This window comes from Panthera leo, chromosome D2, assembly GCF_018350215.1.
Source record: "Panthera leo isolate Ple1 chromosome D2, P.leo_Ple1_pat1.1, whole genome shotgun sequence".
NCBI classification, from domain to species: Eukaryota; Metazoa; Chordata; class Mammalia; order Carnivora; family Felidae; genus Panthera; species Panthera leo.
In genome coordinates, this window is record NC_056689.1 from 77,744,301 (window position 1) to 77,767,071 (window position 22,771).

General features: G+C 51.2%; 1 protein-coding gene across 1 annotated transcript in view; it reads left to right on the forward strand.

Annotated features, from left to right (window-relative positions):
• The first annotated feature begins 18,263 nt into the window (after positions 1–18,263).
• HTRA1 (HtrA serine peptidase 1) overlaps positions 18,264–22,771 on the forward strand; it is a 51,405-nt gene continuing 46,897 nt past the window's right edge. The window contains exon 1 of the mRNA XM_042908335.1: positions 18,264–18,750. Coding sequence (XP_042764269.1) covers positions 18,264–18,750 — 487 coding nt within the window. The remainder of the gene's footprint in view (positions 18,751–22,771) is intronic.

The window sequence follows — 22,771 nt, forward strand, 5'->3', positions numbered from 1 at the left end:
CCAACACGGGGCTCGAACCCACGAACTGTGAGATCGTGACCTGAGCGAAGTTGGGCACTTAACCGACTGAGCCATCCAGGTGCCCCCCCACCCCCGCAACTTTGCAATTCTAACAACACTGCAAGTCACGTCTTTGCCTCCAGGGGCCGCACGTCCCTCCACGCGGGTTTGTGGGTCTCGTGGGTGTGCGACCTTCACATCTCTCGATATGGCCAAACCACCTTGTAGGAAGGGCGCATTCGTTCCTGCTCCCGCCGATAGTGCATGAGAGTGCCCATCTCCTCGCATCCTGGACAGCACCGGGTTTCATCATTTTGGGGCATTCTGACTGGAAAAAAAGGGCGTCTTGTTGAGATCTTAATTTATGCTCGCTTGAAAATTATTGGGAGTTCACTTTTTTAAATGTTAACTGACCACTTCCATTCGCCCTTTTTGTGGATGGCTGTTTTTGTCCCTATCTATTTTTCTGAGTGCTGCTTGAATTTTTCCTGTTGCCAAGAATTCTGTGTGTCGGAACTACCGACCTTCGTCCTTTATTCATCTTCTATATTTAAATATCCTTGTTTACCACTTGTCTTTCATGTACGTGCGTCTGTTTATGAGTGTCTTTTTCTTTATGGATTTTGCCTTTGCTGTCATGCCTGGAGAGTAATTTTCCACACACATAGGAATATATATACCTCCGACATCTCTCAATACATTTATTGTAACTTTTTACTCCTCAAAGCTGATTCCATCTGGGGGCGCCTGGGTGGCTCAGTCGGTTAAGCGTCCGACTTCGGCTCAGGTCATGATCTCGCGGTCTGTGAGTTTGAGCCCCGCGTCAGGCTCTGTGCTGACGGCTCAGAGCCTGGAGCCCGTTTCAGATTCTGTGTCTCCCTCTCTCTCTGACCCTCCCCCGTTCATGCTCTGTCTCTCTCTGTCTCAAAAATAAATAAACGTTAAAAAAAAAATTAAAAAAAAAAAGCTGATTCCATCTGGAGTCAATTCTGGCAAATAGTAATAAGGAAAGATCTGATAGCCTCCATCAACCGACCCCAGTGCAGACGCTCAGCAGTGTCTCCGTGCTTTTAGTTTAAATCTATTTCTTGGGGAGTTTTAAAAATCTGTTTCTTCCCACTGATTTGAAACACTGCTTGTATCAGTGTCTTAGCCAGAGTGGGCTGTTATTAACAGAATGCCATAGACTCGGTGGCTTAGAAAGAGCAGAAATTTATGTCTCACAGTTCTGGAAGCTGGAAGGCTCGGACTGAGGCACCCACAGGTTTGGTGTCTGATGAGGGTCCGCTTCCTGGGTAAGAGATGGCTGTCTTGTCACTGGGTCCTCACATGGCAGAGGGGGCGAGGGAGCTCTCAGGGGTCTGTCTTACAAGGGTGACAACGGTGCCTTCATGACCTGTCACCTCCCTAAGGCCCTTCTCTCCTAGTACCATCACCTTGGGGGTTAGGTTTCAACACATTAATTGGAGGGGGCCACCCACCTTCGGTCTCTAGCACTCAGGCAGTAATTGTTTACATTGGAGTCCATTTCTGAACTTTCTAGAACACGGATATGACTATTTCTCTGCCGGGAGCATACAGCATTAGTCATTGCAGCTTACAATACATTTTAATATCAAAGATGTTTTTCTGTTCTATTTTTGAACCTCCAAATCCTCATTTTTGACTTCCAAAAAAATCCCACTTTTTAAAAACCTGCAATTAGGTTAAATTTATAACATCGTCAGGGCGCTTGTTCCTGTGACAGCAGAGATGAAACTCCGGGTCTCTGCCGTGTTTGGTGGCTCTGTGGACAGGTGGTTCTCCCGACTCGGGCTCTTCCTGGGAGCGTTTGCATTTGTGGGGAGGGGATGTGCAGAGAAGACCCTGTGTGCCTGAAGGCGGCGGAGACTCTGGGTCCTCTGAACACAGCTGCGTTGCGGAGCTAGGAGTGACCAGAAGGACCACGGAGGCAGGGTGGGCATAGAGAAGGGTGTTCTCCCCATTTCTGTGGGATGTGGTGTGGACACAGGCCGGAGGGCTGACATCTCAGCCCTCCCATTGGTCACTCCGGGTCGGGGGTGGTGCTGGGACTGGCTTGTAAGTCAACTGCTGAATGTGGGGGAATTTTGCACGCTTGTCGTCACACACACCCATGATTCAGATTAGACTATCAAAACGTACCGTCAAATAAGTTACATCGGGGGGCGCCTGGGTGGCTCAGTCGGTTAAGCGTCCGACTCTTGATTTGGGCTCAGGTCATGATCCAGAGACCATCCAGAGATCTCACCGTGGTCTGGTGAGATCCAGCTCCGTGTCGGGCTCCGTGCTGAGTACGGAGCCTGCTTGGGATTCTCTCTCCCTCTCTCAATAAACATTTGAAAAATAAAAAATAAGTTACATCCAGGAGAAAGGTACTAAGTGCAAGTCCTCACGTCCTGGTTATTTTACTGCACCTTATTATTATCTGTACCCTGGCAGTTATTCACGCTGTGTACCTGCAAGGCTGAAACCCTACATGACGCTGTGCTCGGTGCCTTCCTCCCTGCTCTGAATTCAGCAACGCCACACTGGTAACCGGCCACAGTGGGAATGTTTACCCTGGAAATTGGCAGGTGCTACAAAGGAGGGCTTCACTTATTCTTCCGTTGATCGTCTAGGCGAGAGGTTGGCACCTCTTCCTGTCAAGGGCAAGATAGTGAATGTTTTAGGCTCTGCAGGCCATAGGCCTCTGTCACAACTACTCACTCTGCCGTTGCACAGGGAAAGCAGCCACGGACGACGCAGAATTGAGTCAGGCAGTGTTCCAATACAACTTTATTTGTGGAACTTGTGCCACTTGAATTTCATATAATTTTCTGGTGCCGCGAAATACGATTCTTTTTGATTTTTTTCAGCCATTCAAGAATGTAAAAGCTATTGTTAGTTTGCAGGTTGTAGGAAACCAGGAGATGGACTGATTTGGCCTGCGGGCCAGTTTGCTAACCCCTGGTTGATAATTAAGAAAGCATTCTGGGGGCGCCTGGGTGGCTCAGTTGGTTGAGCGTCCGACTTCGGCTCAGGTCCTGATCTCGGGGTTTGCGAGTTCGAGCCCCGCATCGGGCTCTGTGCTGACAGCTCAGAGCCTGGAGCCTGCTTCGGATTCTGTGTCTTCTCTCTCTGCCCCTCTCCTGCTCATGCTCTGTCTCCCTCTGCCTCTTAATAATAAATAAACGTTTAAAAAAATTTTTTTTAAAAAAGCATTCTGTGAAAACCAGTTGCCTATATGGAATTCACAATAAAGAGTATTGTATATTGTATTACTATTTGTAAATCATGTGCTATATATCTCTCAAATCAGTAAAATTTATAGTAAATTTTTCCCCCCAAAGAACTCGTAGTTAATATTGAATTGCCCTGAACATCTAGTGCTTGGCACCCTCGTTTTAGTCCAGATATTAATAGGATTGTCTCTGGTGTTTTATTATTATATATGATGCTGGCTGTTGACTTACGGTATTCTTCATCATGTTAAAGAAGTTCCTTATTTTTTAGACACCAAAAAAAAAAAAAAAATCCTCTCAGGAATGGATATGGAATTTCATGAGATACTTTTTGGGATTTGGGATGATATGAAAAATTATATTAATACAATTCGGAATAACACAGCATTCTTGCATGCTTGTTCCATTCTTTAATGCAGTGCAGAATGATTTGCTTGTTTTTAGTGGCCCCATACCTGTACCCATAAGTAATATTGACTTGTATATTTTTTTCAGGGGGAGAAGGGGTGCTTTCTTTTAGAAGTTTTAGTATCGGCGTGTGTCCGCTTTGTAAAATGAATTGGGAAGTTTTTCATTTCTCCCCCCCAACCTTCTCTCTCAAAGAAAATGAGATTATCTGTTTACTTAAAGTTCCCAGGAATTCAACCATGAAACCTGTTGGCCTCAATAATTTTTTCAGAGGTGATTTTTATTTGTTTGTTTTGACAGACATTTCATTTGCTCTGTAGATGCTGGCTTACTTAAGATTTTTAAAAATTCTGTCAAAAAAGCAATTTGTAATTTCTTTAAAAATATTTTTCAATGTTCATTGCCTTTTTAAAAATATTTTATTTTGAAGTAATCTCTACACCCAAAGTGGGGCTCGAACGTAGAACCCTGAGGTCAAGAGTTTCACGCTCTACCAACCGAGCCAGCCGGGCGCCCCTGATTTGTGATTTCTGAGAAAATTTCTATTCCATCCCTGTTTCCCCTGTTTCCCTACAATCTCTTCTCCCAGTTCAGATATCAGATTGTTCACTCATTGGGTGAAGACCTTTGATACTTTTCCATTGTTCTTCAGACAATGACTATATCCCATGGTCTACAAAGACCCTTCATGGTCTAGTCCTGGCTTCTACTTCTCCTGCCTTGGGTATGGTGTCAGCGCTATAGGAGGCATCACATTCCCCTGCCTGGAGTAACGGGCAGCCCAGGAAGAGGAGCTAACAGATACGTGCTGACAACTGCATTTCGTTCTGATTCTGGAAACCGTTCCGTTTCAGCCTTCAAGGGGCCTTAATTGTTCTGGAATGTTTGCTGACGTAATAGAGCTTGGCTCCTGACGGCTTCTTGTCCTTAGGCTTAAAGGTAGAGCAGGCATTAATAAATGTTACAAAACGTCTTTGGTTGTGCTCAGCCAGTTTTTTTCCATCAGAAGAAAGACTGTGCTTGATTAAACGCTATCATCCTTTCCCAAGGGTTTCCCTGGGGACAAGACATTTTGCCGCCAACTCTGGAGCGTAAGAAAGAAGAGGGATGGAGCGCCCGGGTGGCTCGGTCAGTTGGGTGTCTTGACGCTTGACCTCGGCTCCGGTCACGATCTCACAGTTGGTGAGTTCGAGCCCTGAGTCAGGCTTATCGCTGATAGTGCAAAGCCTGCTTGGGATTCTCTCTCTCCCTCTCTCTACCCACCCTTCCCCCATTTGTGTGAGAGCTCGCGCTCTCGCTCTCTCTCAAAATAAATAAAGAAACATTAAAAAAAAGAAACGTGAGGGAGGGAGACACACAGAAGTTACCCCTATTACATGGCAGACTGTCTCATGGAATGTGCTAGGTTTTGCTGCTGCAGCAAATACCTCAGACGCTTATAACCATACAGGCTTATTGATCCTGCTGCGTGTCCAACAGCTGTGCTCTTCACTGGGTGGCTCAGTCAGCGAAGCGTCTGACTTGAGTTCAGGGCATGATCTCGTGGTTCACGGGTTCGAGCCCCGCATCGGGCAACCTCTATGTGGAAAATGGAGAAAGAGGGAAAATCACGGAAGAGGGAAAAGATACGCAGTCATGTAACCCCTCCTAAGACTTAAGTGACACATGCCATTAATGCCCGCGTTTCGTTGGTCAGAGAAAATGATACGATCCAGCCTGACGTCAAAAGGGCAGCGAAGTATGAGGTTGAACCATGTAAGATTGCCTCTTTAGTAAGTCAAAAAATGACCAAATATCAGCAATGTTATTTGATTGCTATAATGTTATTTGATGCTATAATCCTCCTATCGGGAGGGCAAGGAATATTTGAATCTACCCTGTAGATGTACCAGCAAAGTTGCAAATAGTAAAAAAAAAAATTGTCTTTTAAATTCAGATGAGGATATGCAAAGAATTAAAATTCAAAAATCCTGTATTTCACTTGAGTTGCACACATACAACCAACCCTTCCATGTGTCAACAAGGAACTTAAAATCTGCTGAGCCCTTGCAATGTGTCGGGTTCTATGAGAGATGGCAGGATAGAGGCATCTGTCCCCAGGGAGCCCACATTCTGCCTTCTGCCCCGGCATCTAGCACGGATGATTTGTAGATAGGAGGCAGGGGCATGGGGAGCTGTGGCAACTTGTGGTCCTTCTCTAAGCCCAGTGTTGTGGCCAAATTCGTTTCTGTGCAGCCGCAGAACTCACGGTGGCTCCCTCAAGGGCGGCTGGAGAATCCCTAAGCTTGGTGCATGCCTCATCAGGTCAGGCCTACCAGGGTCTCCTCCTGCTGATTAACTCAAGGTCAGAGTGATTACTTTTACATCTGCGAAATCCCTCTGTCTTTGGCATTTTTAAAAAAGTTTATTTATTTAGGGAGAGAGAGAGAGAGACAGAGCATGAGCAGGAGAGGGGCAGAGAGAGAATCCCAAGCAGGCTCTGCACGTCAGTGCAGAGCCCCACGTGAGGCTTGAGCTCATGAACCACAAGATCATGACCTAAGCCGAAATCAAGGGTCAGACGCTCAACCAACTGAGCCACCCAGGCGCCCCTGACTTTGGCATTTAATACAACCTAATCGCAGCAGCATATCCATGGTCCTACCTATATTTCAGGGGAGGGGATTTTCCGGGGGTGCATACCAGGGGCCGGAAAGCTTGGAGGTCACCCTAGAATTCCTCCTGCCTTGGGGTTGTTAGCCTTTTTAATTTTAGCCATTCTTGTAGGCGTGTGTCATTGTTTTACTCTGTATTTTCCTGACATCATTGGCTATTTGTAGATCATCTTTTGTGAAGTCTTTGTCTCAGATTTTTTTTTCTCTCTTCATTTGTCTTTCTTTTTGTGGAGTTGTATATTCCGAGTATGGGTCCTTATTTAGATACAGTATTGTAAGTATCTTCTCCCAGTGGATGATTTTCATTTTGGATGAACAGAAATTACTTATTTTAATTATGTCATACTTGTTAGTTTTTTAAATAGTGATTTCTGTGTCCTGTTTATGAAATCTCTGCCTACCCTGGGGTCGTAAAGATATTTTCCTATCGGGAACCTTTCTCCTGAACTCTGCATTGTTTTTACTTTTCAAATTTAGGTCTATGATCCACTTTGAATAATTTTAATTTTGACATGGGACCTAGCTCATTTTTCTTCCATATCAATAGCCAGATGGTTCAGTGCCATTTATTGAGAAGACCCTACTTCAGTTATGCTTTTGTTAAATCAGGTTACTGCTTGATGTCTGAGTCTGATCTGGGCTCCCTCCTATTCCAGTGAGTTATATGTTTGTCTGTATGCCCGGATCAAACTGTCCTGATTGTTATATTTATTTTTTATTTTTAAGATTTTTTATTTTTATAATTTAAGAGATTTTTTGTTTACTTATTTATTTGTATTTATTTATTTATTTTGAGAAAGAAAGAAAGCATGAGCCGGGAGTGGCAGAGAGAGAGGGGGGGAGAGAAAGAATCCCAAGAAGGGGGCTCGAACTCACAAACCATGAGATCATGACCTGAGCCAAAGTCAGACGCTTAACTGACTAAGCCCCTGTCCTGATTATTTTTAAATTACGCTGTGATGTTTAAACACCACCTTCAAAGGTAACCTGGGAGTCGTGACCTCTATAGCATCCGCGCGGCTATTTCCTTGTGCCAGGGAGCAGGGCACAGGCCACTAGAAATGGGGACACAGAAAGGGGGAAATAGGGAGTGAATAGCTCATGTCCAGACAGAGCTTCACTGAAGACTCCAAAAAGATGTACAGATGTCTTGGATTTAAAAACTTGAAAAAGCATCCTCGTTTTAAAATGTCAGAAAACATAGGGGCGCCTGGGTGGCTCGGTTGGTTGAGTGTCCCACTTGGGCTCAGGTTGCTCTCTGTTTGTGAGTTCAAGCCCCGAGTCGGGCTTTGCGCTGATAGAGCGGAGCCTCTCTCTCTCTGCCTCTCCCCACCTCCCTCAAAAATAAACGTTAACAAACTTTCTTTTAACGTCAGAAAATACAGATTTGGAACAATCTATAAATTTGGGGCGTTATTCAGGGCTCAGCACTCGTGCACACTCAACTGTTTGCTGGCTATGTAAAAGGCAGGCATGGGCCGCGTCCACAAAGGATCAGGAGCAGGTGCTGAGCTCAGTGGTGGGACAGGGTGGGTTTGAAGGGCCTGAGGGACAAGGAGTGACCACAGGCAGGAGCATGGGCCAGTGTCGGGGGTCCTCAGACGGGGAGCCCACGCTGCAGGGAGAGCATGCCCGGGAACTTGGCTTTCACTGATGGCAAAGGCCTCCGGCTTTCTGACCTTCTCTTCCTTTACTTTTGCCTATCTCCTCCAGAATGGCTGCTCAGTACAGAAAATATCACCAATCAGTCTCCACCCCTCCACCCCTCCACCCCTCCACCCCTCCACCCCTCCACCCCTCCACCCCTCCACCCCTCCACCCAGAATTAGCCTCAGGCTTTGTTCTGCCCACGTTGGAGCCTGACAGTCAGTTTCTTAACAATCAGGGGCGGGGTGAGCCCCACGCACACTTTTGTTTGTATCCTGCATTTCTTGCTTGGTGTATTAGCATCTCTCTGGGTCACTACCGTGCTTCCTCTGGAATCTCAAACTAGGGAAGTTGGGCCATTAGTGAGGATTTCCTGAATCCCCTTTGAAGGATCAGGGTGGTTGGGCTGGGTCTTCCTGTAGCTGAGGGGTCGGGTTATCTCTCCCTCCCCTCTCTCCAGCCACAGGTCTTCAGGACGGGGAACGCTGGTGCGCCTTTCAGGCCTGATCTCTAAAGTGGCGGCTCTTCTTTTTTAAGCGACAGTGAAGTCATTTAATGACTGAGTGCCAGGAACTAGGCTAGGCTTGAGCGCCCAGACGCCACCTACGAGCGGTGGAGGCCATCGGGAAAGAGGGACACAGGTCTCCACAATGCGAGGTGACAGGGCTTTAAGAAAGGATGGGGGGCGGGCAGTGGAAAAGTACCTCGGCTGTGATTCATCGGGGATAATGCTCTGCTGGTGTCACGCCATCCAGGAGTGCCGACAGCTGACGGCTGGAGGACACATCAAAAATAGAACCAATTTTGGGCGAAATGGGTGAAGGGATTAAGAGATTCCAAAAAAATTAAAAAAAAATAAGAGGAATCAGTTTAAGGGAAGAAAGTCGATGAAAATCAACACAAAATGTATTACTTCTGTGCCATACCTGGCCTCTGCTGCAAGCTGTCTGTTGAACTCAACAACCTGAGACCATTGTGGCTGGCACTGTCTGGTCCAATGGGCAGGTCAGGCTTCCCTTTCCAGACAACTCCCAGCCTGCTGGCGGAGGGCAATGCGGTGGCCCATCTGAACACAGACCGCTGATTAAACTACAGGCTGTGAATTAGACGAACAGAATTCCCAGAGTCGCGGAATTTTGGATCCCGAAGGACATCTCCCTGGCTGTGAAACAACAGGATGGTTTAAACACGTATTCACATAGCCTCAACACAGAGTAACGGTCCGCCTGTGGTTCCCAGCCTGACTGCTCCCTGGAGTCCCTGGGAGGGCTCTGAAAACTCAGCATCAGGGATGCTCAATCACACCCCCTAGAGGATTCGTTTCGAACAGTCCTATCGAGGTAGCATTCAAATACCATACAAGTCACCATTTCAAAAGGTCCAGGCCAATGGTGTTTAGCGTGTTCCGAGGGGTGCAACCATCACCACAATTTTAAGACATTTTTATCACCTCAAAAAGAAGCCCCTTTCCTTTTGCTGTTACCTCTCTATCCCACCATCCTCCCCCCAGCCCTGAGCAACCACTAATCTATTTCCCGTCTCTGTAGATTTCCCAGATGTTGTCGACATTTCATTCCAAAGGAATCGTACGATATGCGGCCTTTTGTGACTGGTTTCTTTCATCTGGCAATAATGTACTCAGGGTTCATCTATTTTGTACCATGTGTCAGGATTCCACTCTTTCACGGCTGAGGACGATTCCATGGCATGGATACGGCACGCCGACTGGACATGTGGGGGTATCTCCACCTTTTGGCTGTTGTGAATAACGCTGCTACGAACATTCGCGTACCAGCCTCTGTGTGGACGTATGCTTTTGTCCCTCTTGGGTGCGTACCAAGGCATGGAATTGCTGGGCCACATGGTAACTCTGTGTTTAATTATTCGAGGAACCCCTAGACTGGTTTTCAAAGTGGCTGCACCATTTTCCATTCCCATCAGCAGCGTTGGAGGGTTCCCTTTTCTCAACATTTCTGCCTTCTCCCGTTATCATCTGATTTTTTTTTTATACAAGCCATTCTAGTGGGTGTGGTGTCTCCATGTGGTTTTGATCCGTTGATGACTAATGATGTTGAGCATCTTTTCATTATTGGTGCCTCTAGAGGTTTTTCTTTTATGTTTATTTATTTTGAGAGAGAGATCGTGCGCATGTGTGGAACCATGAGTGGGGGAGGGGCAGAGAGAGGTGGGGGGAGAGAGCCGCAAGCAGGCTTCGCGCTGTCAGTGCAGAGCGTGACTTGGGGCTCGATCTCACGGAGATCAAGACCTGAGCTGACACCAAGAGTCGGTCGCTTGGCCAACTGAGCCACCCAGGCACCCCGGTGCCTCTAGACTTTTTGATTCGATTGATCTGGGTGATTTATTTTCAAGAAACTTTTTTATTTTGAAATAATTTTTGGTTTAGATAAAAGTCGTAACAATCATATAAAACTCTCATTTACCCTGCACCCAGCTTCCCAAACCCAGCTTCCCCACATGTCGATCACACTTGCTCATTCTGCACTCCTGAGACATTTAAGAGTGAGTTGTAGACAGGAAGGCCCTATACCTCTAAATGCTTTAGTGTGTATTTTCTTTTCTTCTTTAATTTATTATTATTATTTTTAATATTTATCTGTTTTTCAGAGAGAGAGAGAGAGACAGAGCGCAAGTAGAGGAGGGGCAGAGAGAGAGGGAGACACAGAATCCGAAGTAGGCTCCAGGCTCTGAGCTGTCAGCACAGAGCCTGACGTGGGGCTTGAACTCACAAACCGTGAGATCGTGACCTGAGCCGAAGTCGAACGCTTAACTGACTAAGCCCCAGGCTTAGTCCAGGCACCCCATGTGTTTAAAAAAATTTTTTTTAATGTTTATTTATTTTTGAGAGAGAGAAACCCGGGGAGGGGCAGAGAGAGAGGGAGACACAGAATTGGAAGCAGGCTCCAGGCTCTGAGCTGTCAGCACAGAGCCCGACGCGGGGCTGGAACTCAAGAACCGCGAGACCATGACCTGAGCTGAAGTCGGACGCTTAACCGACTGAGCCATCCAGGGGCCCCTCCATGTATCTTTCTTAAGAAACAAAATTAAAAACCAACTTGCTCTTATGCAACCATAGGAAAATGATCAAAATCAGAAAACCGATACTGATTCAATACTGTTTACGGAATTTGATCAAATTTTGCCAAATTCCAGATGTCGGCATTTTAAAACAGCTCCACAGGTGATTCCAATAGACACCAGGGGCATCTGTCTCCTCCTCTTGTGGAGAAGGACCGTAGAAACGAGAATGCCCTCCCTGAGGTCACCGGCAACTTAGGGCAGGGTTTTTAGGGTGTCCAGCCCTTGAGGCATCTTCTATGACTTAGGAAAAGAGGCCTTTCCTAGAGCTGAACCGGATGGGCAATTGCGTGGCGAGGGGACAGTGCCTTTGTTGTCGTGTCAGGCCTCTGTACCCTAGCACCAGGCACATTCTCTATGTAGGGCTGAGGATAGCTGAGAAAGGGGAGGGGAGAGGCAGGGCTCCTGAGGGCCTGGGACTGTCAGTCTGTTCTGCATCGTGGGACACGTGCCCTTCCTGTCTGCCCTTGGAGAGTCTGTGCTTGACATTGAGTGGGAAGGGGAGGAGCTGGTTATAGGCTGAGGGGCAAACTGTTTCTTTGTTGTATTCCATGATCTGAGCTGCCAAAATCGGGAGTCTTCTCTCCTGCTAAAACCTGTCTCCAGACTCTCCCTCCTTCCACTCCCCCATCCCTCAAACCAGATTTCACCCTGGTCCTGGTGGTCTTTCCAACCCACAGATCTGACCACATCCCTTTCCCGATTAAAACCACTAGATGAAGCCAGAGTTCCTCCATATGCAATAAATGGGAAGAGCGGCTGTCTCTGCTCGGCCCTTCCCCGCCCCCTGGTCTCTAACTCCTACTCACCCGTAAGACTTACTCTGGCGTCTCTCTGCAGAAGCCCCTCTGAGGCTGGTTATCTGTTCCCGCAAATGATGCCATGCGTCTCTCCCACAATACGACCCAGCGTGTGTATGCGGAGATGTGTCAGTGGAGCAGGGATGGGCGGTGGACAAGGGACGGGAGGGGGACACACGTTATTTGCCTAGTGCCTTGTTACCCCAAGCGGAGTCTCCAGGCCAACGGGCATCACGTCACCTGAAACTTGTTAGCAATGCACATCCTCAGGCTCCGCCCCAGACTCACTGGATCAGAAATTTGGGGCGGAGCTCAGCCACCTGCCTGGCAGCTGGCCAGCCCTCCAGGTGTTCCTGATGCTGGCTCAGGCTTGAGAACCACTGGCCTCGCAGCCAGAATCAGGGGCAATTCAGCCCTTCCCTGGGTTCAAGTAATTCAAGGTGGATAGTCTCCACGGCTGGGAAGTCAAGAATATCAACCAATATTTCCAGTGCACCTAGTATGGGCCGGACAAAGGACACAGGAAGATGCACTGGGTGGGAGAGTGGGAGCGGGTGGGGGAAACCCAAAGCCCGTAGAAGGCCATCTGGGTGGCCCCTCCAGCTGCTGGGCTGGGTTTGGAGTTACACTGATGGAAGCGGAGACCTCAGCCCTCAGGGACCTCTGGCCAAGGCTTCTAGAGTAGCCATTAGGTAAGGGGCACCACCTTTATATTCCCACGGCTTCACGTTTCTCATGGTCCCATTAGTATAGGGATTTCAAAGGAAACCACATTTGGCTGTAAATGTAAGAAGATAACAACGCAAGTCTGTAGAGAAAGAATCTGGGCCTTCTAGGTCACGTTCGCTTAAAATGTCGACATCCAGGGGCACCTGGGTGGCTCAGTCGGTTAAGCGTCCAACTTTGGCTCAGGCCATGATCTCATGGTTCATGAGTTTGAGCCCCGCGTTGGGCTCTGTGCCGACAGCTCAGAGCCTGGAGCCTGCTTCAGATTCCGTGCCTCCCTCTGTTTCTGCCCCTCCCCTGCTTGTGCTCTCTGTCTCCCAAAAGTAAATAAACATTAAATTTTTTTTTAAATGTTGACATCCAAGCACCCCCCTACTGATAAATACATTCAGTGAATAGTTTTTAATACTCTAGACCTGTGGCCCTTTGTGTGTAACTTAGTGCCTATATAACTAGATGATGAAATACTTCTAAGACTGAACACCCTCCTCCATTTAAAAACTTTTTTTTTTTTACGAGCACCTTTAAAATTCTGGTTCAGAATTTCTTTTATTCAAACTCAAACATTCTTGCCTAAAAGGCAGTCTGTTCTGTAAGTGACCTTGTTCTATTTTCATGCTGCTCCTAACAAAATTGACAAGTTGTCACTCATTGCACTTTGGCGGTTGCCTGTGGCTCTGTTTGAACTTGCGTCTGTCAGATATTCGGTCGATGAGAGTGGAAAAATCCAGTCATATGGCATGCATGCACTTTTAATTTCTTAGAGCAAATATGTTGGAAAGAGCCGATTGATGCAAACACAGACCATTGGTCTTCTGCAAATGACAGGGGACATGTTAGGGTAGATTAATGAAAGATCTGAATTATAGATCTTGAAGGCTTGAAAGGAAACACAGAACAGCAGGCAGGCCAGGGACTGGTTTCTATGGGTCCTCCTTTGATTAAGAGACATGAATGTTTGGTGATTTGATATTAGAAATGTTAGTATTTCTTCTTTTTATGATTTTAGAGGGAGAGAGGGGGAGAGATTTCAGGAGAGGCGGGGAGGGACATGGGGGAGAGAGAGAGAGAGATAGAGAATCCTCTAGGATCCCCTAGAATCCCCTAGGATCATGACCTGGGCCGAAATCAAGAGTTGGAGGCTCAACTGACTGAGCCGCCCAGACCCCCGAGAAATGCTAGTATTTCTAAAGTGCCTCTGAAGTTCTCAAACATATTTTAAACATCCTCGCCATTTGCATGATTTCTGAAGGAGGGGCTCGCGTGGAAGAGGTCATGCTGAAATGAATTGTCACAAAGCTGTTGGAATCTCTCTACCTCTTATCTTACTGGGTTACGTCAACTGCATCTTCAATGTAGTTCAAAGTGCTTCTTAACCTAGACTCTAATAATGTGTCGGTATTTAAAAACGTATGTTGCTGAATCCATTTGCTTTTTCAAGCCACCGTCCTTACTGCGGTAAAAGGTGATTCTGCCAAAACCCAGCTCCTTCAAAGCCCACTGGAGTTCCACATCAGCACCGGGGCAAAGCCCAAATTCCTTAGGAGGACAACAGGAGCCCTTCAGAACCTGGCCCTCCCCTCCAGCTGCCTCTCCTGACCACGGGGCCCCTTTCCTGCCAGACATACACTGGACGGCTTGGAATTTCCCCAACTGCGTGGACTCATAGGGTGCCCCGTGTGCTGCCTGCTCCTGTCCGCCTGGTGACTTCCTCCCCATCCCTCGAGATGCAGCCCAGTTAGCATCTCTAAAGTCCTAATTCCTCCCCCTCATAGAGTTCCCTCCCGTCACCCTGTGCTTGCCTTCTTATTGCTGTCTCCGGTGTGATAGGCACCAGTCTCATACCGCTAAGGGGGTGCCCTCGTGTGGTTACGCTCAAAGAATTGAAATGAAATACAAATACAAAGTCTCTTGGCTGCACTTGCCACATTAATAACGCTCAGCAGTTAGTTACACATAGTTAGTGGCAACCATCTTAGGTAGAGAACGTTTCCATCACTGCAGAAAATTCTAGACTTTGAGCTGCGTTTAATGCTGCATCTCCAGTGTCTAGCAGAGTGTCCAGCACTTGGCAGATGCTCAAGAAATTCCTCTAAGTGAAACTGAACCGATGTGGGACCATCTTCAGAGAGGCAGGAAGGAGCAGATGTGTCTTTTGTCAAAGGAGGTCATGACTTTCCGATGGACATAATGGGAGCGTGCTTGGTTCTCAGAGGGAAGGGAATCGAAACTGGCTCAGAAGTCACCTTTTACCTGGGCAGCCTGTCCCCAGCCAAGGCTGTTCCTATGGAGAGGGCGGGACTAGATGCTAGGCAACTGGGGGATTCTGCCACCCTATAGCAGCAGAGAACAACCTGGCTTGAGGGGCACTTTGGGTGACAGCATGGAGCATTCTGGGTGTCAGGTGAAGAAGTTTGGACTTTCTTTTACTAAGATTTCGAGCCCCTGAAAATGACTGAGTAGGGCAATTGCAAGATTGTAGGAAAAGTCAAAATGATTGCTACAGCTCCTTAGGCTTTAGGTCCTGTGGAGTAGGAAAGGCACTTCGAGTCCCCAACCATTCTGGGTCCTTCGTAGTTTTGGGAGGCCCCCAAAGTGGGAGATCTTTCTCTTTGGGGGCAGCACAGACATGGTTGCTCTGTGCCAGTTCAGAAACCTCATTTCCTAATGGAGGCTTTGTCAGCCATGGTGTTTTATTTGTTCATTATTCATGAATAGACTTGACTCTGTTCAACATTAAGGTTTAATGGCTGCAAATTTGGGCCGTAGAGAAGATAGCAGGGCCTACGTAGCTTCCAAACGACTCCCTTTTCCCTGGAAAAATCTTCTCTAGGAATCCGTGCCAAGCCCCGGTGAGAAATGAGTTTTCATGATGTATTTGAAACACGCATCTTGTAAGAAACTGTCATTATACATGGCATCAGGGTGGGGAGAAAAAGAAAAGAAAGAGTAGTCCTTTCGGACCAAAAGCATTAGTTTTAGATCTGGAAATGCTAGGAGTAAGGGAATACCTGGTTTCAATTGTATTATTCCGTGTCCTTCAACCCATGCACGCTCACGGACACACGCAGGGGCACATACACAAAGGACACCCTCCTGAGTGGACGGTGCAAAAAATCTCCATAATCCATCCAGTGGATCTTTAATTTCTCGAACTCAGAGTCGAAGGTCTTGGGCGAGGGCCCTCCTATGATCCTCAGGGATCCTCGTTAACGCAAGATCAGGTGAGTGAACTGTAGTCACAACGGGGGGGGGGAGGTGGTATGATGTGATCACGGTCTTTCCAGAACCTTGGGCATTGTCAGTTCTGCTTGTCGGGCGCTCTTCAGCCTTCCACTCCTTGGCTTGCGTTTCCTGATCACCGCCGTTGCGAACATCACTTCCGGGTTGTGAACCATTACAGGAGCGGTTTCCTTGCCACAAACACCCTTTTTAAGCCACTGGATGCGTAGTCACCCCCATTTTCCCGGTGAAGGTCTCGAGGTTCTTAAATAACTTGCCCAAAGTCACAGAATTAAGGGCCAGAAGCGGGACTTTGACTCCCAAACTCATCAGACGACACGGCTCCTGCCAGCTTCACTAGGTCACATTTAACTCACCCTGGCGAGGAGGAAGGGCATTGCAGGAGGAGGGAAGAGCATGGGCAGAGACACAAAGACTTTAAACAGGAGAAGGTATGTTCCAGAAAATGCAAGTTATTCAGCACTAGGGGAGTCAGGTGTGTGTGGCGGGGCAAAGGGGTGGAGAAAGGAGTGAAGGGGAGGGGGTGATGGGGACTCTTAAAACTGGCAGGGACTTGGCCTCTGATAGGGAAAAGGCCAGGACCCATACCCTTCATGCAGTTTTATTTTTAATCAGTTATTTCGCTCCCGCAGCTTGGCTGGAGGGTGGAGGATGGGGTCCCGGCTGTATCACTCTTGTAGTGTGACCCTGGGGGAGTCACACTACCCTTGCTGGCTCTCAGTTTTCTCTCTCATCTGCAAAGCAAGAGTATTGGACGAAAAGAAGTCACTACCGCAGGCCAAAGCTTATCGTATCTGCCCACTGGGCTGCAGTGGGGAGACGCTTTATTGGCTGATCCACTTTGCTACTTATTCCCCTCACCCCCCCCATCCCCCTTTTTGGGTAATCACAGCTAGCCAGGCGCTCAGCACCCCTAATCAGAATAATGTGCCCCTCTCCAGTACCCAGGGACTGAGCGAATTCTGGCTCAAGGTCTCCCTTTACACAAGGATGAAGATTGTGGCTTTAGGAAATCCTGTGCTAATGTCCTTCTAGAAGTCCAGGCTGCTGGACCTCCTGTTTCCCAACTCTTGGTCCCAGGTACCCCTCTGGATCCTGGATGCTATTGGCTCACATTTGGGAGGTGCTTTGGGCGGGGGCGGTTATAAATATTTGGATTTTGCTTTTTAAAACTATTTTTATTGGAAAAACATCCCGTGCACAAGGGAACCACCCAAATACAAAAAAAAAAAAAAAAAAAAAAAAGTGCAAAATCCCTAAGCCTCCTGTGCCCCTTCCCACACCAACTCCACCCCAAGGTCAGAGCTCCCAGTCCGCCTGCCCGTCCTTCCTTCGGCATCTCTGCCTGGGCGGGGCGTGTGCGAACCGGTCTCCTCCCGGGTCCTCAGGTGTAAGCTTTGTCCATCTGCTGAGTATCGGCCCGGAGGCCGACGCCCGAGGGCCTGGCGCCACCGGGACGCGCGGATCCACCTCCGGAGTCGCCCCTGCCCCCCCAGGTGATGCCTTGACTTGCATCTGTCCCAAAGGAAGCACCGAAGACTCTCAGGTGGAAGATCAAAGATGAACTCCTGTAGGTAATAACAACGTTTTGAGATAATCATGCACGTGGTGAAAAACTCAGGCGCTACAAAGCCCCTCTCTCACCCGGGACTCCCACACACCCCCCGCCCCGGTGCTACCAGCTTCTCGCGTCTACGCTCCGGAGCTATTCCGTGCATGCACAAGCACGCCTCCCACCCGTAACAACTTTCCAAAGGAATCTGACGCGAGTGATTGTACTCTAATTACTTCGGCTCTTTGCTTTTTTCACGTAACCGTGGGTCTGGCCGCGGGCTCTCCGCCAGCCCCGCCTTCCTCGCAAGGCTGCACCGGGACCGCGGTCACGGTCGCGCGTGTGGGACGCGGGGGTCAATTCCAGGGAAGTGCCCGCCCCCCTCCTCTGGAGCGCATGACCGAGGGCCAGCGGGTCCCCGGCTCGGCAATCTGGGGAACTTCCTCGGGCCCGCGCGCGCGGGCGGGGCCGCCGCAGGTTCCCCTTCGCAGAGTCTCCCTTTTAGTTTTAGGCCGGCGAGGGGCGTGCGAGAACCCGCGGACGGGAGGGGCGGGAGGGGCGCGCGGAGCCGGACACCGAGCCCCGCGAGAGGGCGGACCCGCGCGCCGCCCCGCCCGCGCCCCGCGAGCCGCGCCGTGCCCGGGCGCGCCCGCCCTGCCCCCGCCGCGGGCGGTCCCCGCTGCAGCCGCCCGCCCGGCCCCCGTCCGCACACCCCCCCCCCCCCCCCCCGGCCGCCGTGCCCGTCCCCAAGGCGGCTCGTCACCGCCGCGAGGCCAATGGGCTGGGCCGCGCGGCCGCGCGCACTCGCACCCGCTCCCCCTAGTCCCTCCCGCGCTCTCCCCGGCGCCGCTCTCCGGCCCGCGCCCAGCCCGCCGCCGCCGCCGTCGGAGCCGCCATGCAGCCCCCGCGCGCCTCGTGCCTCCCGCCGCCGCCGCTGCTGCTGCTGCTGCTGCTCGCGGCGCCCGCCCCGGCGCAGCCGTCCCGGGCCGGACGCTCGGCGCCTGCCGCCGCCGCCGGGTGCCCGGAGCGCTGCGAGCCCGCGCGCTGCTCCCCGCCGCCGGCACACTGCGAAGGCGGCCGCGTCCGCGACGCGTGCGGCTGCTGCGAGGTGTGCGGCGCGCCCGAGGGGGCGGCGTGCGGCCTGCAGGAGGGCCCGTGCGGCGAGGGGCTGCAGTGCGTGGTGCCCTTCGGGGTGCCCGCCTCGGCCACGGTGCGGCGGCGCTCGCAGGCCGGCCTCTGCGTGTGCGCCAGCAGCGAGCCGGTGTGCGGCAGCGACGCCAACACCTACGCCAACCTGTGCCAGCTGCGCGCCGCCAGCCGCCGCTCCGAGAGGCTGCACCAGCCGCCGGTCATCGTCCTGCAGCGCGGCGCCTGCGGCCAAGGTACCTGCGCGCCCGGGGCTCCCCGCTCTTGCCATCCCGGCCCCGGCGGGCCGGCCGGGCGAGCCGAGGGGCGGAGAAGCGTCGCGGGGTGTTGGGGCTCCCACCTGCTGCGAGAGGCGGGCCCCGGACCCCCGGTGGGGGAACTTTCCGCGGGCCCCCTGGGGACCCAAGCTTTGCGCCCGGCGGGTGCCCCGCGCGCTCTGGGCGGCAGCCCCGGGCCAGGGTGACGGGGCGTCCCGCCCGCTGGCCGGCTGCTGGGTGCCCCGCGAGGCACCACAGCGCCCCGGGGGAACGCGGACAAACGAGACAGGAGTGTGCGCGTAGAGTTGAGAGGGATTGGGAAAGGTGCCTTGTGCCCGAGGCGTCGGGACCGCCAGGACTCATTTCTGTCGCTTTGCCTTCCTTCTACTTCTCTGCATTCGGCCCCCCACCCCCCTGGCGCCTTTAAGGTTAAGCGTGCGTTGGTCTTATTATGGATCCTGTCCCGGAAAACTTTCCCGTAACTTTGTATTTGAAAGGAACGGTGTTCCCGCCCGCTCCGCGGTTCCCCCAGATGATCTCGCTGGGTTGGCACCGCTTGAGCCCCGCAGACTTTGCAGCGGCGTGGCCGCCTGCCTGCTTCCCGTGTTTTGAGCCAATCCTACAAAAATGAAAGTGGCTTTTTTTTTTTTTTTTTTTTTAAATAAGCGGAACGGAACTTTGGATCGCGGAATCTGAGGCGGGGAAGGGGTGGGGGAGGCGGTTAGGGATGAAGAAGTGAACCCCTCCTCCTTACTTTCGCATCATTTCTGGCTCAGCGAGACCCGTCCTGGCTGGGGAGGTGCCGGTGACCCAGCGAAGGGTGGGGAAGTTGTCTCTCTCGCGGGACCTTCCAGAGGGATGCTTCTCCAGGCGGAGAGACCATGTGGAAAAACAATACGGAGTTCAGCTGCGGCCAATCCAGCGGTGTAGGGACGGGCCGGCTGTGCTTGGCAGCGCACTTGGCCGCAGCCTCCTACCGCGGGCAGTGCATGGAGAGGGAGGGAGGCAGGGGAGCCCAGCGCCAGGAAGTGGTCTAGATTTTCTTTGGAGAAATATGGTCCAACATGACCAACTAGGGCCTGGCACAGGTTGGCTCCCACGCAGAGAAAGGTGCCAGAGCCGTGGAGGAGAAATTGGAGGTTGTGTATTCCAGCAACACAGGAGCAGGGAGCCCGGCCTGCCCTCAGGAAAGAGCCTAGCCAGGGGGGAGGCAGGAGACTTCCCTCGGAGAGAAGTGGTCCAACAGCGACTGAGGTATGGCTGTGACAGTGCACAGGTGTGAGATTCCCGTTTCACAGATAGGGGAACTGAGGCTCAGTTACTTGCCCACGGCCACTCAGCTGGAATTTGAACCCAGACAGCCTTCCTTGGTGCCAGCCTAGTGCTCAACCCCAAGGCTGAGAAAGAGAGGTCAGACAGGGTGACGGAAGTTTCCGGAAGGCCGGGAAGTGCATCCCGGGCGGCCTGCTCAGTCTGGGCAAAGCCTGAAACTTGCTTGGGAGCTGGTGAATAGATTGGTGTGGCTGGGGACATTAGGGGCGGGCAGCGAGAGTGACTCAGGCTGGTGGCACAGAGTCCCGGGCCTGAAGAGGCCGGCTGTGCTGTGTATTTGGATGTTCTTGGACCAGGGGCAGCTTAAAGAAATCCCAGCGTAGGACTCACCTAGCACCGGAGCGCAGAACTCGCCAGGGTGCGGAGTGAGGGCCACTGCAATAGTCTGGGTGTGGGGTGACGACATTGAAAAAAGCATCTGGCATATTTTTGTCAAAAACGAGCCAGCTGTTCCTGCGTGTAGTCTCACTGCTCGGGGTCTTGAGTCATTGGCACCGTCTGAGCACCTGATTTATTGCCCGTGGAGTCACTTAGCGAGCTTCGCAGTTGGCAGAGGCATTAATAGTCGCCGTGTGGAGAGAAACAGGTCCTTGTCCGTGGGCCATCAGGCCCACAGCAGGCTCCCAGACAGCCGGCGTGGGGACAGTCACAGGAGGATGAGCGTGGGTGGCGGCCTTGAGAGGAGAGAGAGACAAGAGGGGGCGAGGCTATTCTCACCCTTTTCTCTGCAAGTATTTCTTGAGCACTGCGGTGTGTCAGACGCCGTGTGCTTCTCTGCCTGGCACACGGGAGGCACCCGGTAGATATGTGGGCAGGTGATGAATGAATAAGTGAATGCATCAGGAAATAAGAGGTGCCTGAGACACAGGGCCATCCAGACTTCCCCTAATGGAAGGCCTTGCTTTTCCCATCTGCTGCCCACCCGCGCTCCACTCCTGCCATCTAGCACTCCGCCCTTGACTTCCCAGAGGTGCCTCTGCGGACCGGAGCCTGGGAGCCAAGACTTCATTCAGTGGAAGCCCGGCCGGCAAGCAGGTCACTTGACGTCGTTGTTGAATGAGGTGAAATTGGCAGCCAGTTCTGGCCGAGAGGGTTGGCGGGAATGCTCTCTCTTTTCGCTGGGGTGCTCGCGGGAGGCCTGGAGTTGGAGGGAGCCGTGCACGGATGTGGGGAAGGAGCTCCCGAGACAGGAGCGGGCTCCATGATCTCCGAGATCCTCTGGAGGGTTTGTCTGGAGCAGAGAGCGAGCGGGGAGCCAGGAGGAAATGCCCGCAGACCAGCGGGCCCTGAGTTGAGCGGCTCTTTAGAGTCATGGTGGATGGTTGGATGGGGGAACGTGTCACCACTGAAAAGAAAGCACTTTTATCTGTAAGCTGTTTAACGAAGAGTTCAGACAGCGTCTCCTAAAAATGGTTCTGGAGGTGAAGGCAAATCATCTATTTCAGAAGTCTCGGGGCACCGGGGTGGCTCAGTCGGTTAAGCGGCCGACTTCAGCTCAGGTCACGATCTCGTGGTCGGTGGGTTCGAGCCCCGCGTGGGGCTCTGTGCTGACAGCTCGGAGCCTGGAACCTGCTTCCGATTCTGTGTCTCCCTCTCTCTCTGACCCTCCCCCGTTCATGCTCTGTCTCTCTCTGTCTCAAAAATAAATAAACATTAAAAAAATATTAAAAAAAAATCTCAATGCTGCTGTCAGGGTTTGGATGGGAACATGTCCAAGTATGAGAACAAAGATCTCTCATCTTTCACCACTAGCAGCTTGGATTCATTTAAAGCAAAAATTCGCTGCTGTCAGGAAATTATAACAGAGAAAGGAATTGCAAGTAATATAACAGTATAATAATAAAGCCTAACATATATTTAGGGCTTAATCTGTGCCAGGCATGTGTCAACCCATTTGACCCGCCTAGAATCGTGTGAGGAGTGTGCTCTAATCTTTCCTGTGTCCCAACTGGGAGACAGAGTCACAGAGAAGTTCCTTGTCCAGGACTTGAACCCATGCATCTGGTCCAGGGCGCATTCATAATCACCATGCTGTGCTGTTGACAGAGAAACTAAGATTATAAGCCAGCTCCAGCTAAGCCGCGGCTAATAGCTGGAATAAACAGTGCTCCAGATGGCCATGGCCTTGAGATGAAATGTAGGACACCTCCCAGCTCTCATTCCACAGGCACGAGAGTTGGAGGACATGGTTGCCCCAGTTGCCGTCAGTGCAACTTTTGCTACAGAAAAGCAAAAGAACAGAAGGGGCTGGAAGAAAGATGTATCCAAACCAGAACCCTCGGCCCCAGACTGCTGTTGGGGAGAGAAAGTCCCCTCTGGATTCCCAGACATTGCAAAAGACTAGCCAGCACTACAGATCTCTGCTAAAAATGGACGAGAAGCCAGGAAAGAGGCCTGAAAAAGACTTCTCAAAGCAGCAGGCTACTCCGTTTCTACCCCTAGTACCCACCCCAGGAGAGCCCACCCCACCTCAAACAGCAGCCCAGACAAGCCTGGAGCTCTCCCGTCCTCGTTCTGGTCCTGGTCCCGGTCCCAACATCGCCGTCCCTGCCCCCCCCGCCCCCCAAATCTCTCCTCCCCCTCCCCCCCCCCCCCCCCCCGATGAGGTGGAGCCTGGCTGTGCATTCCTGGTAAAGAGCCACCAGCTTGGAAGAAGAACTGTCTTTTC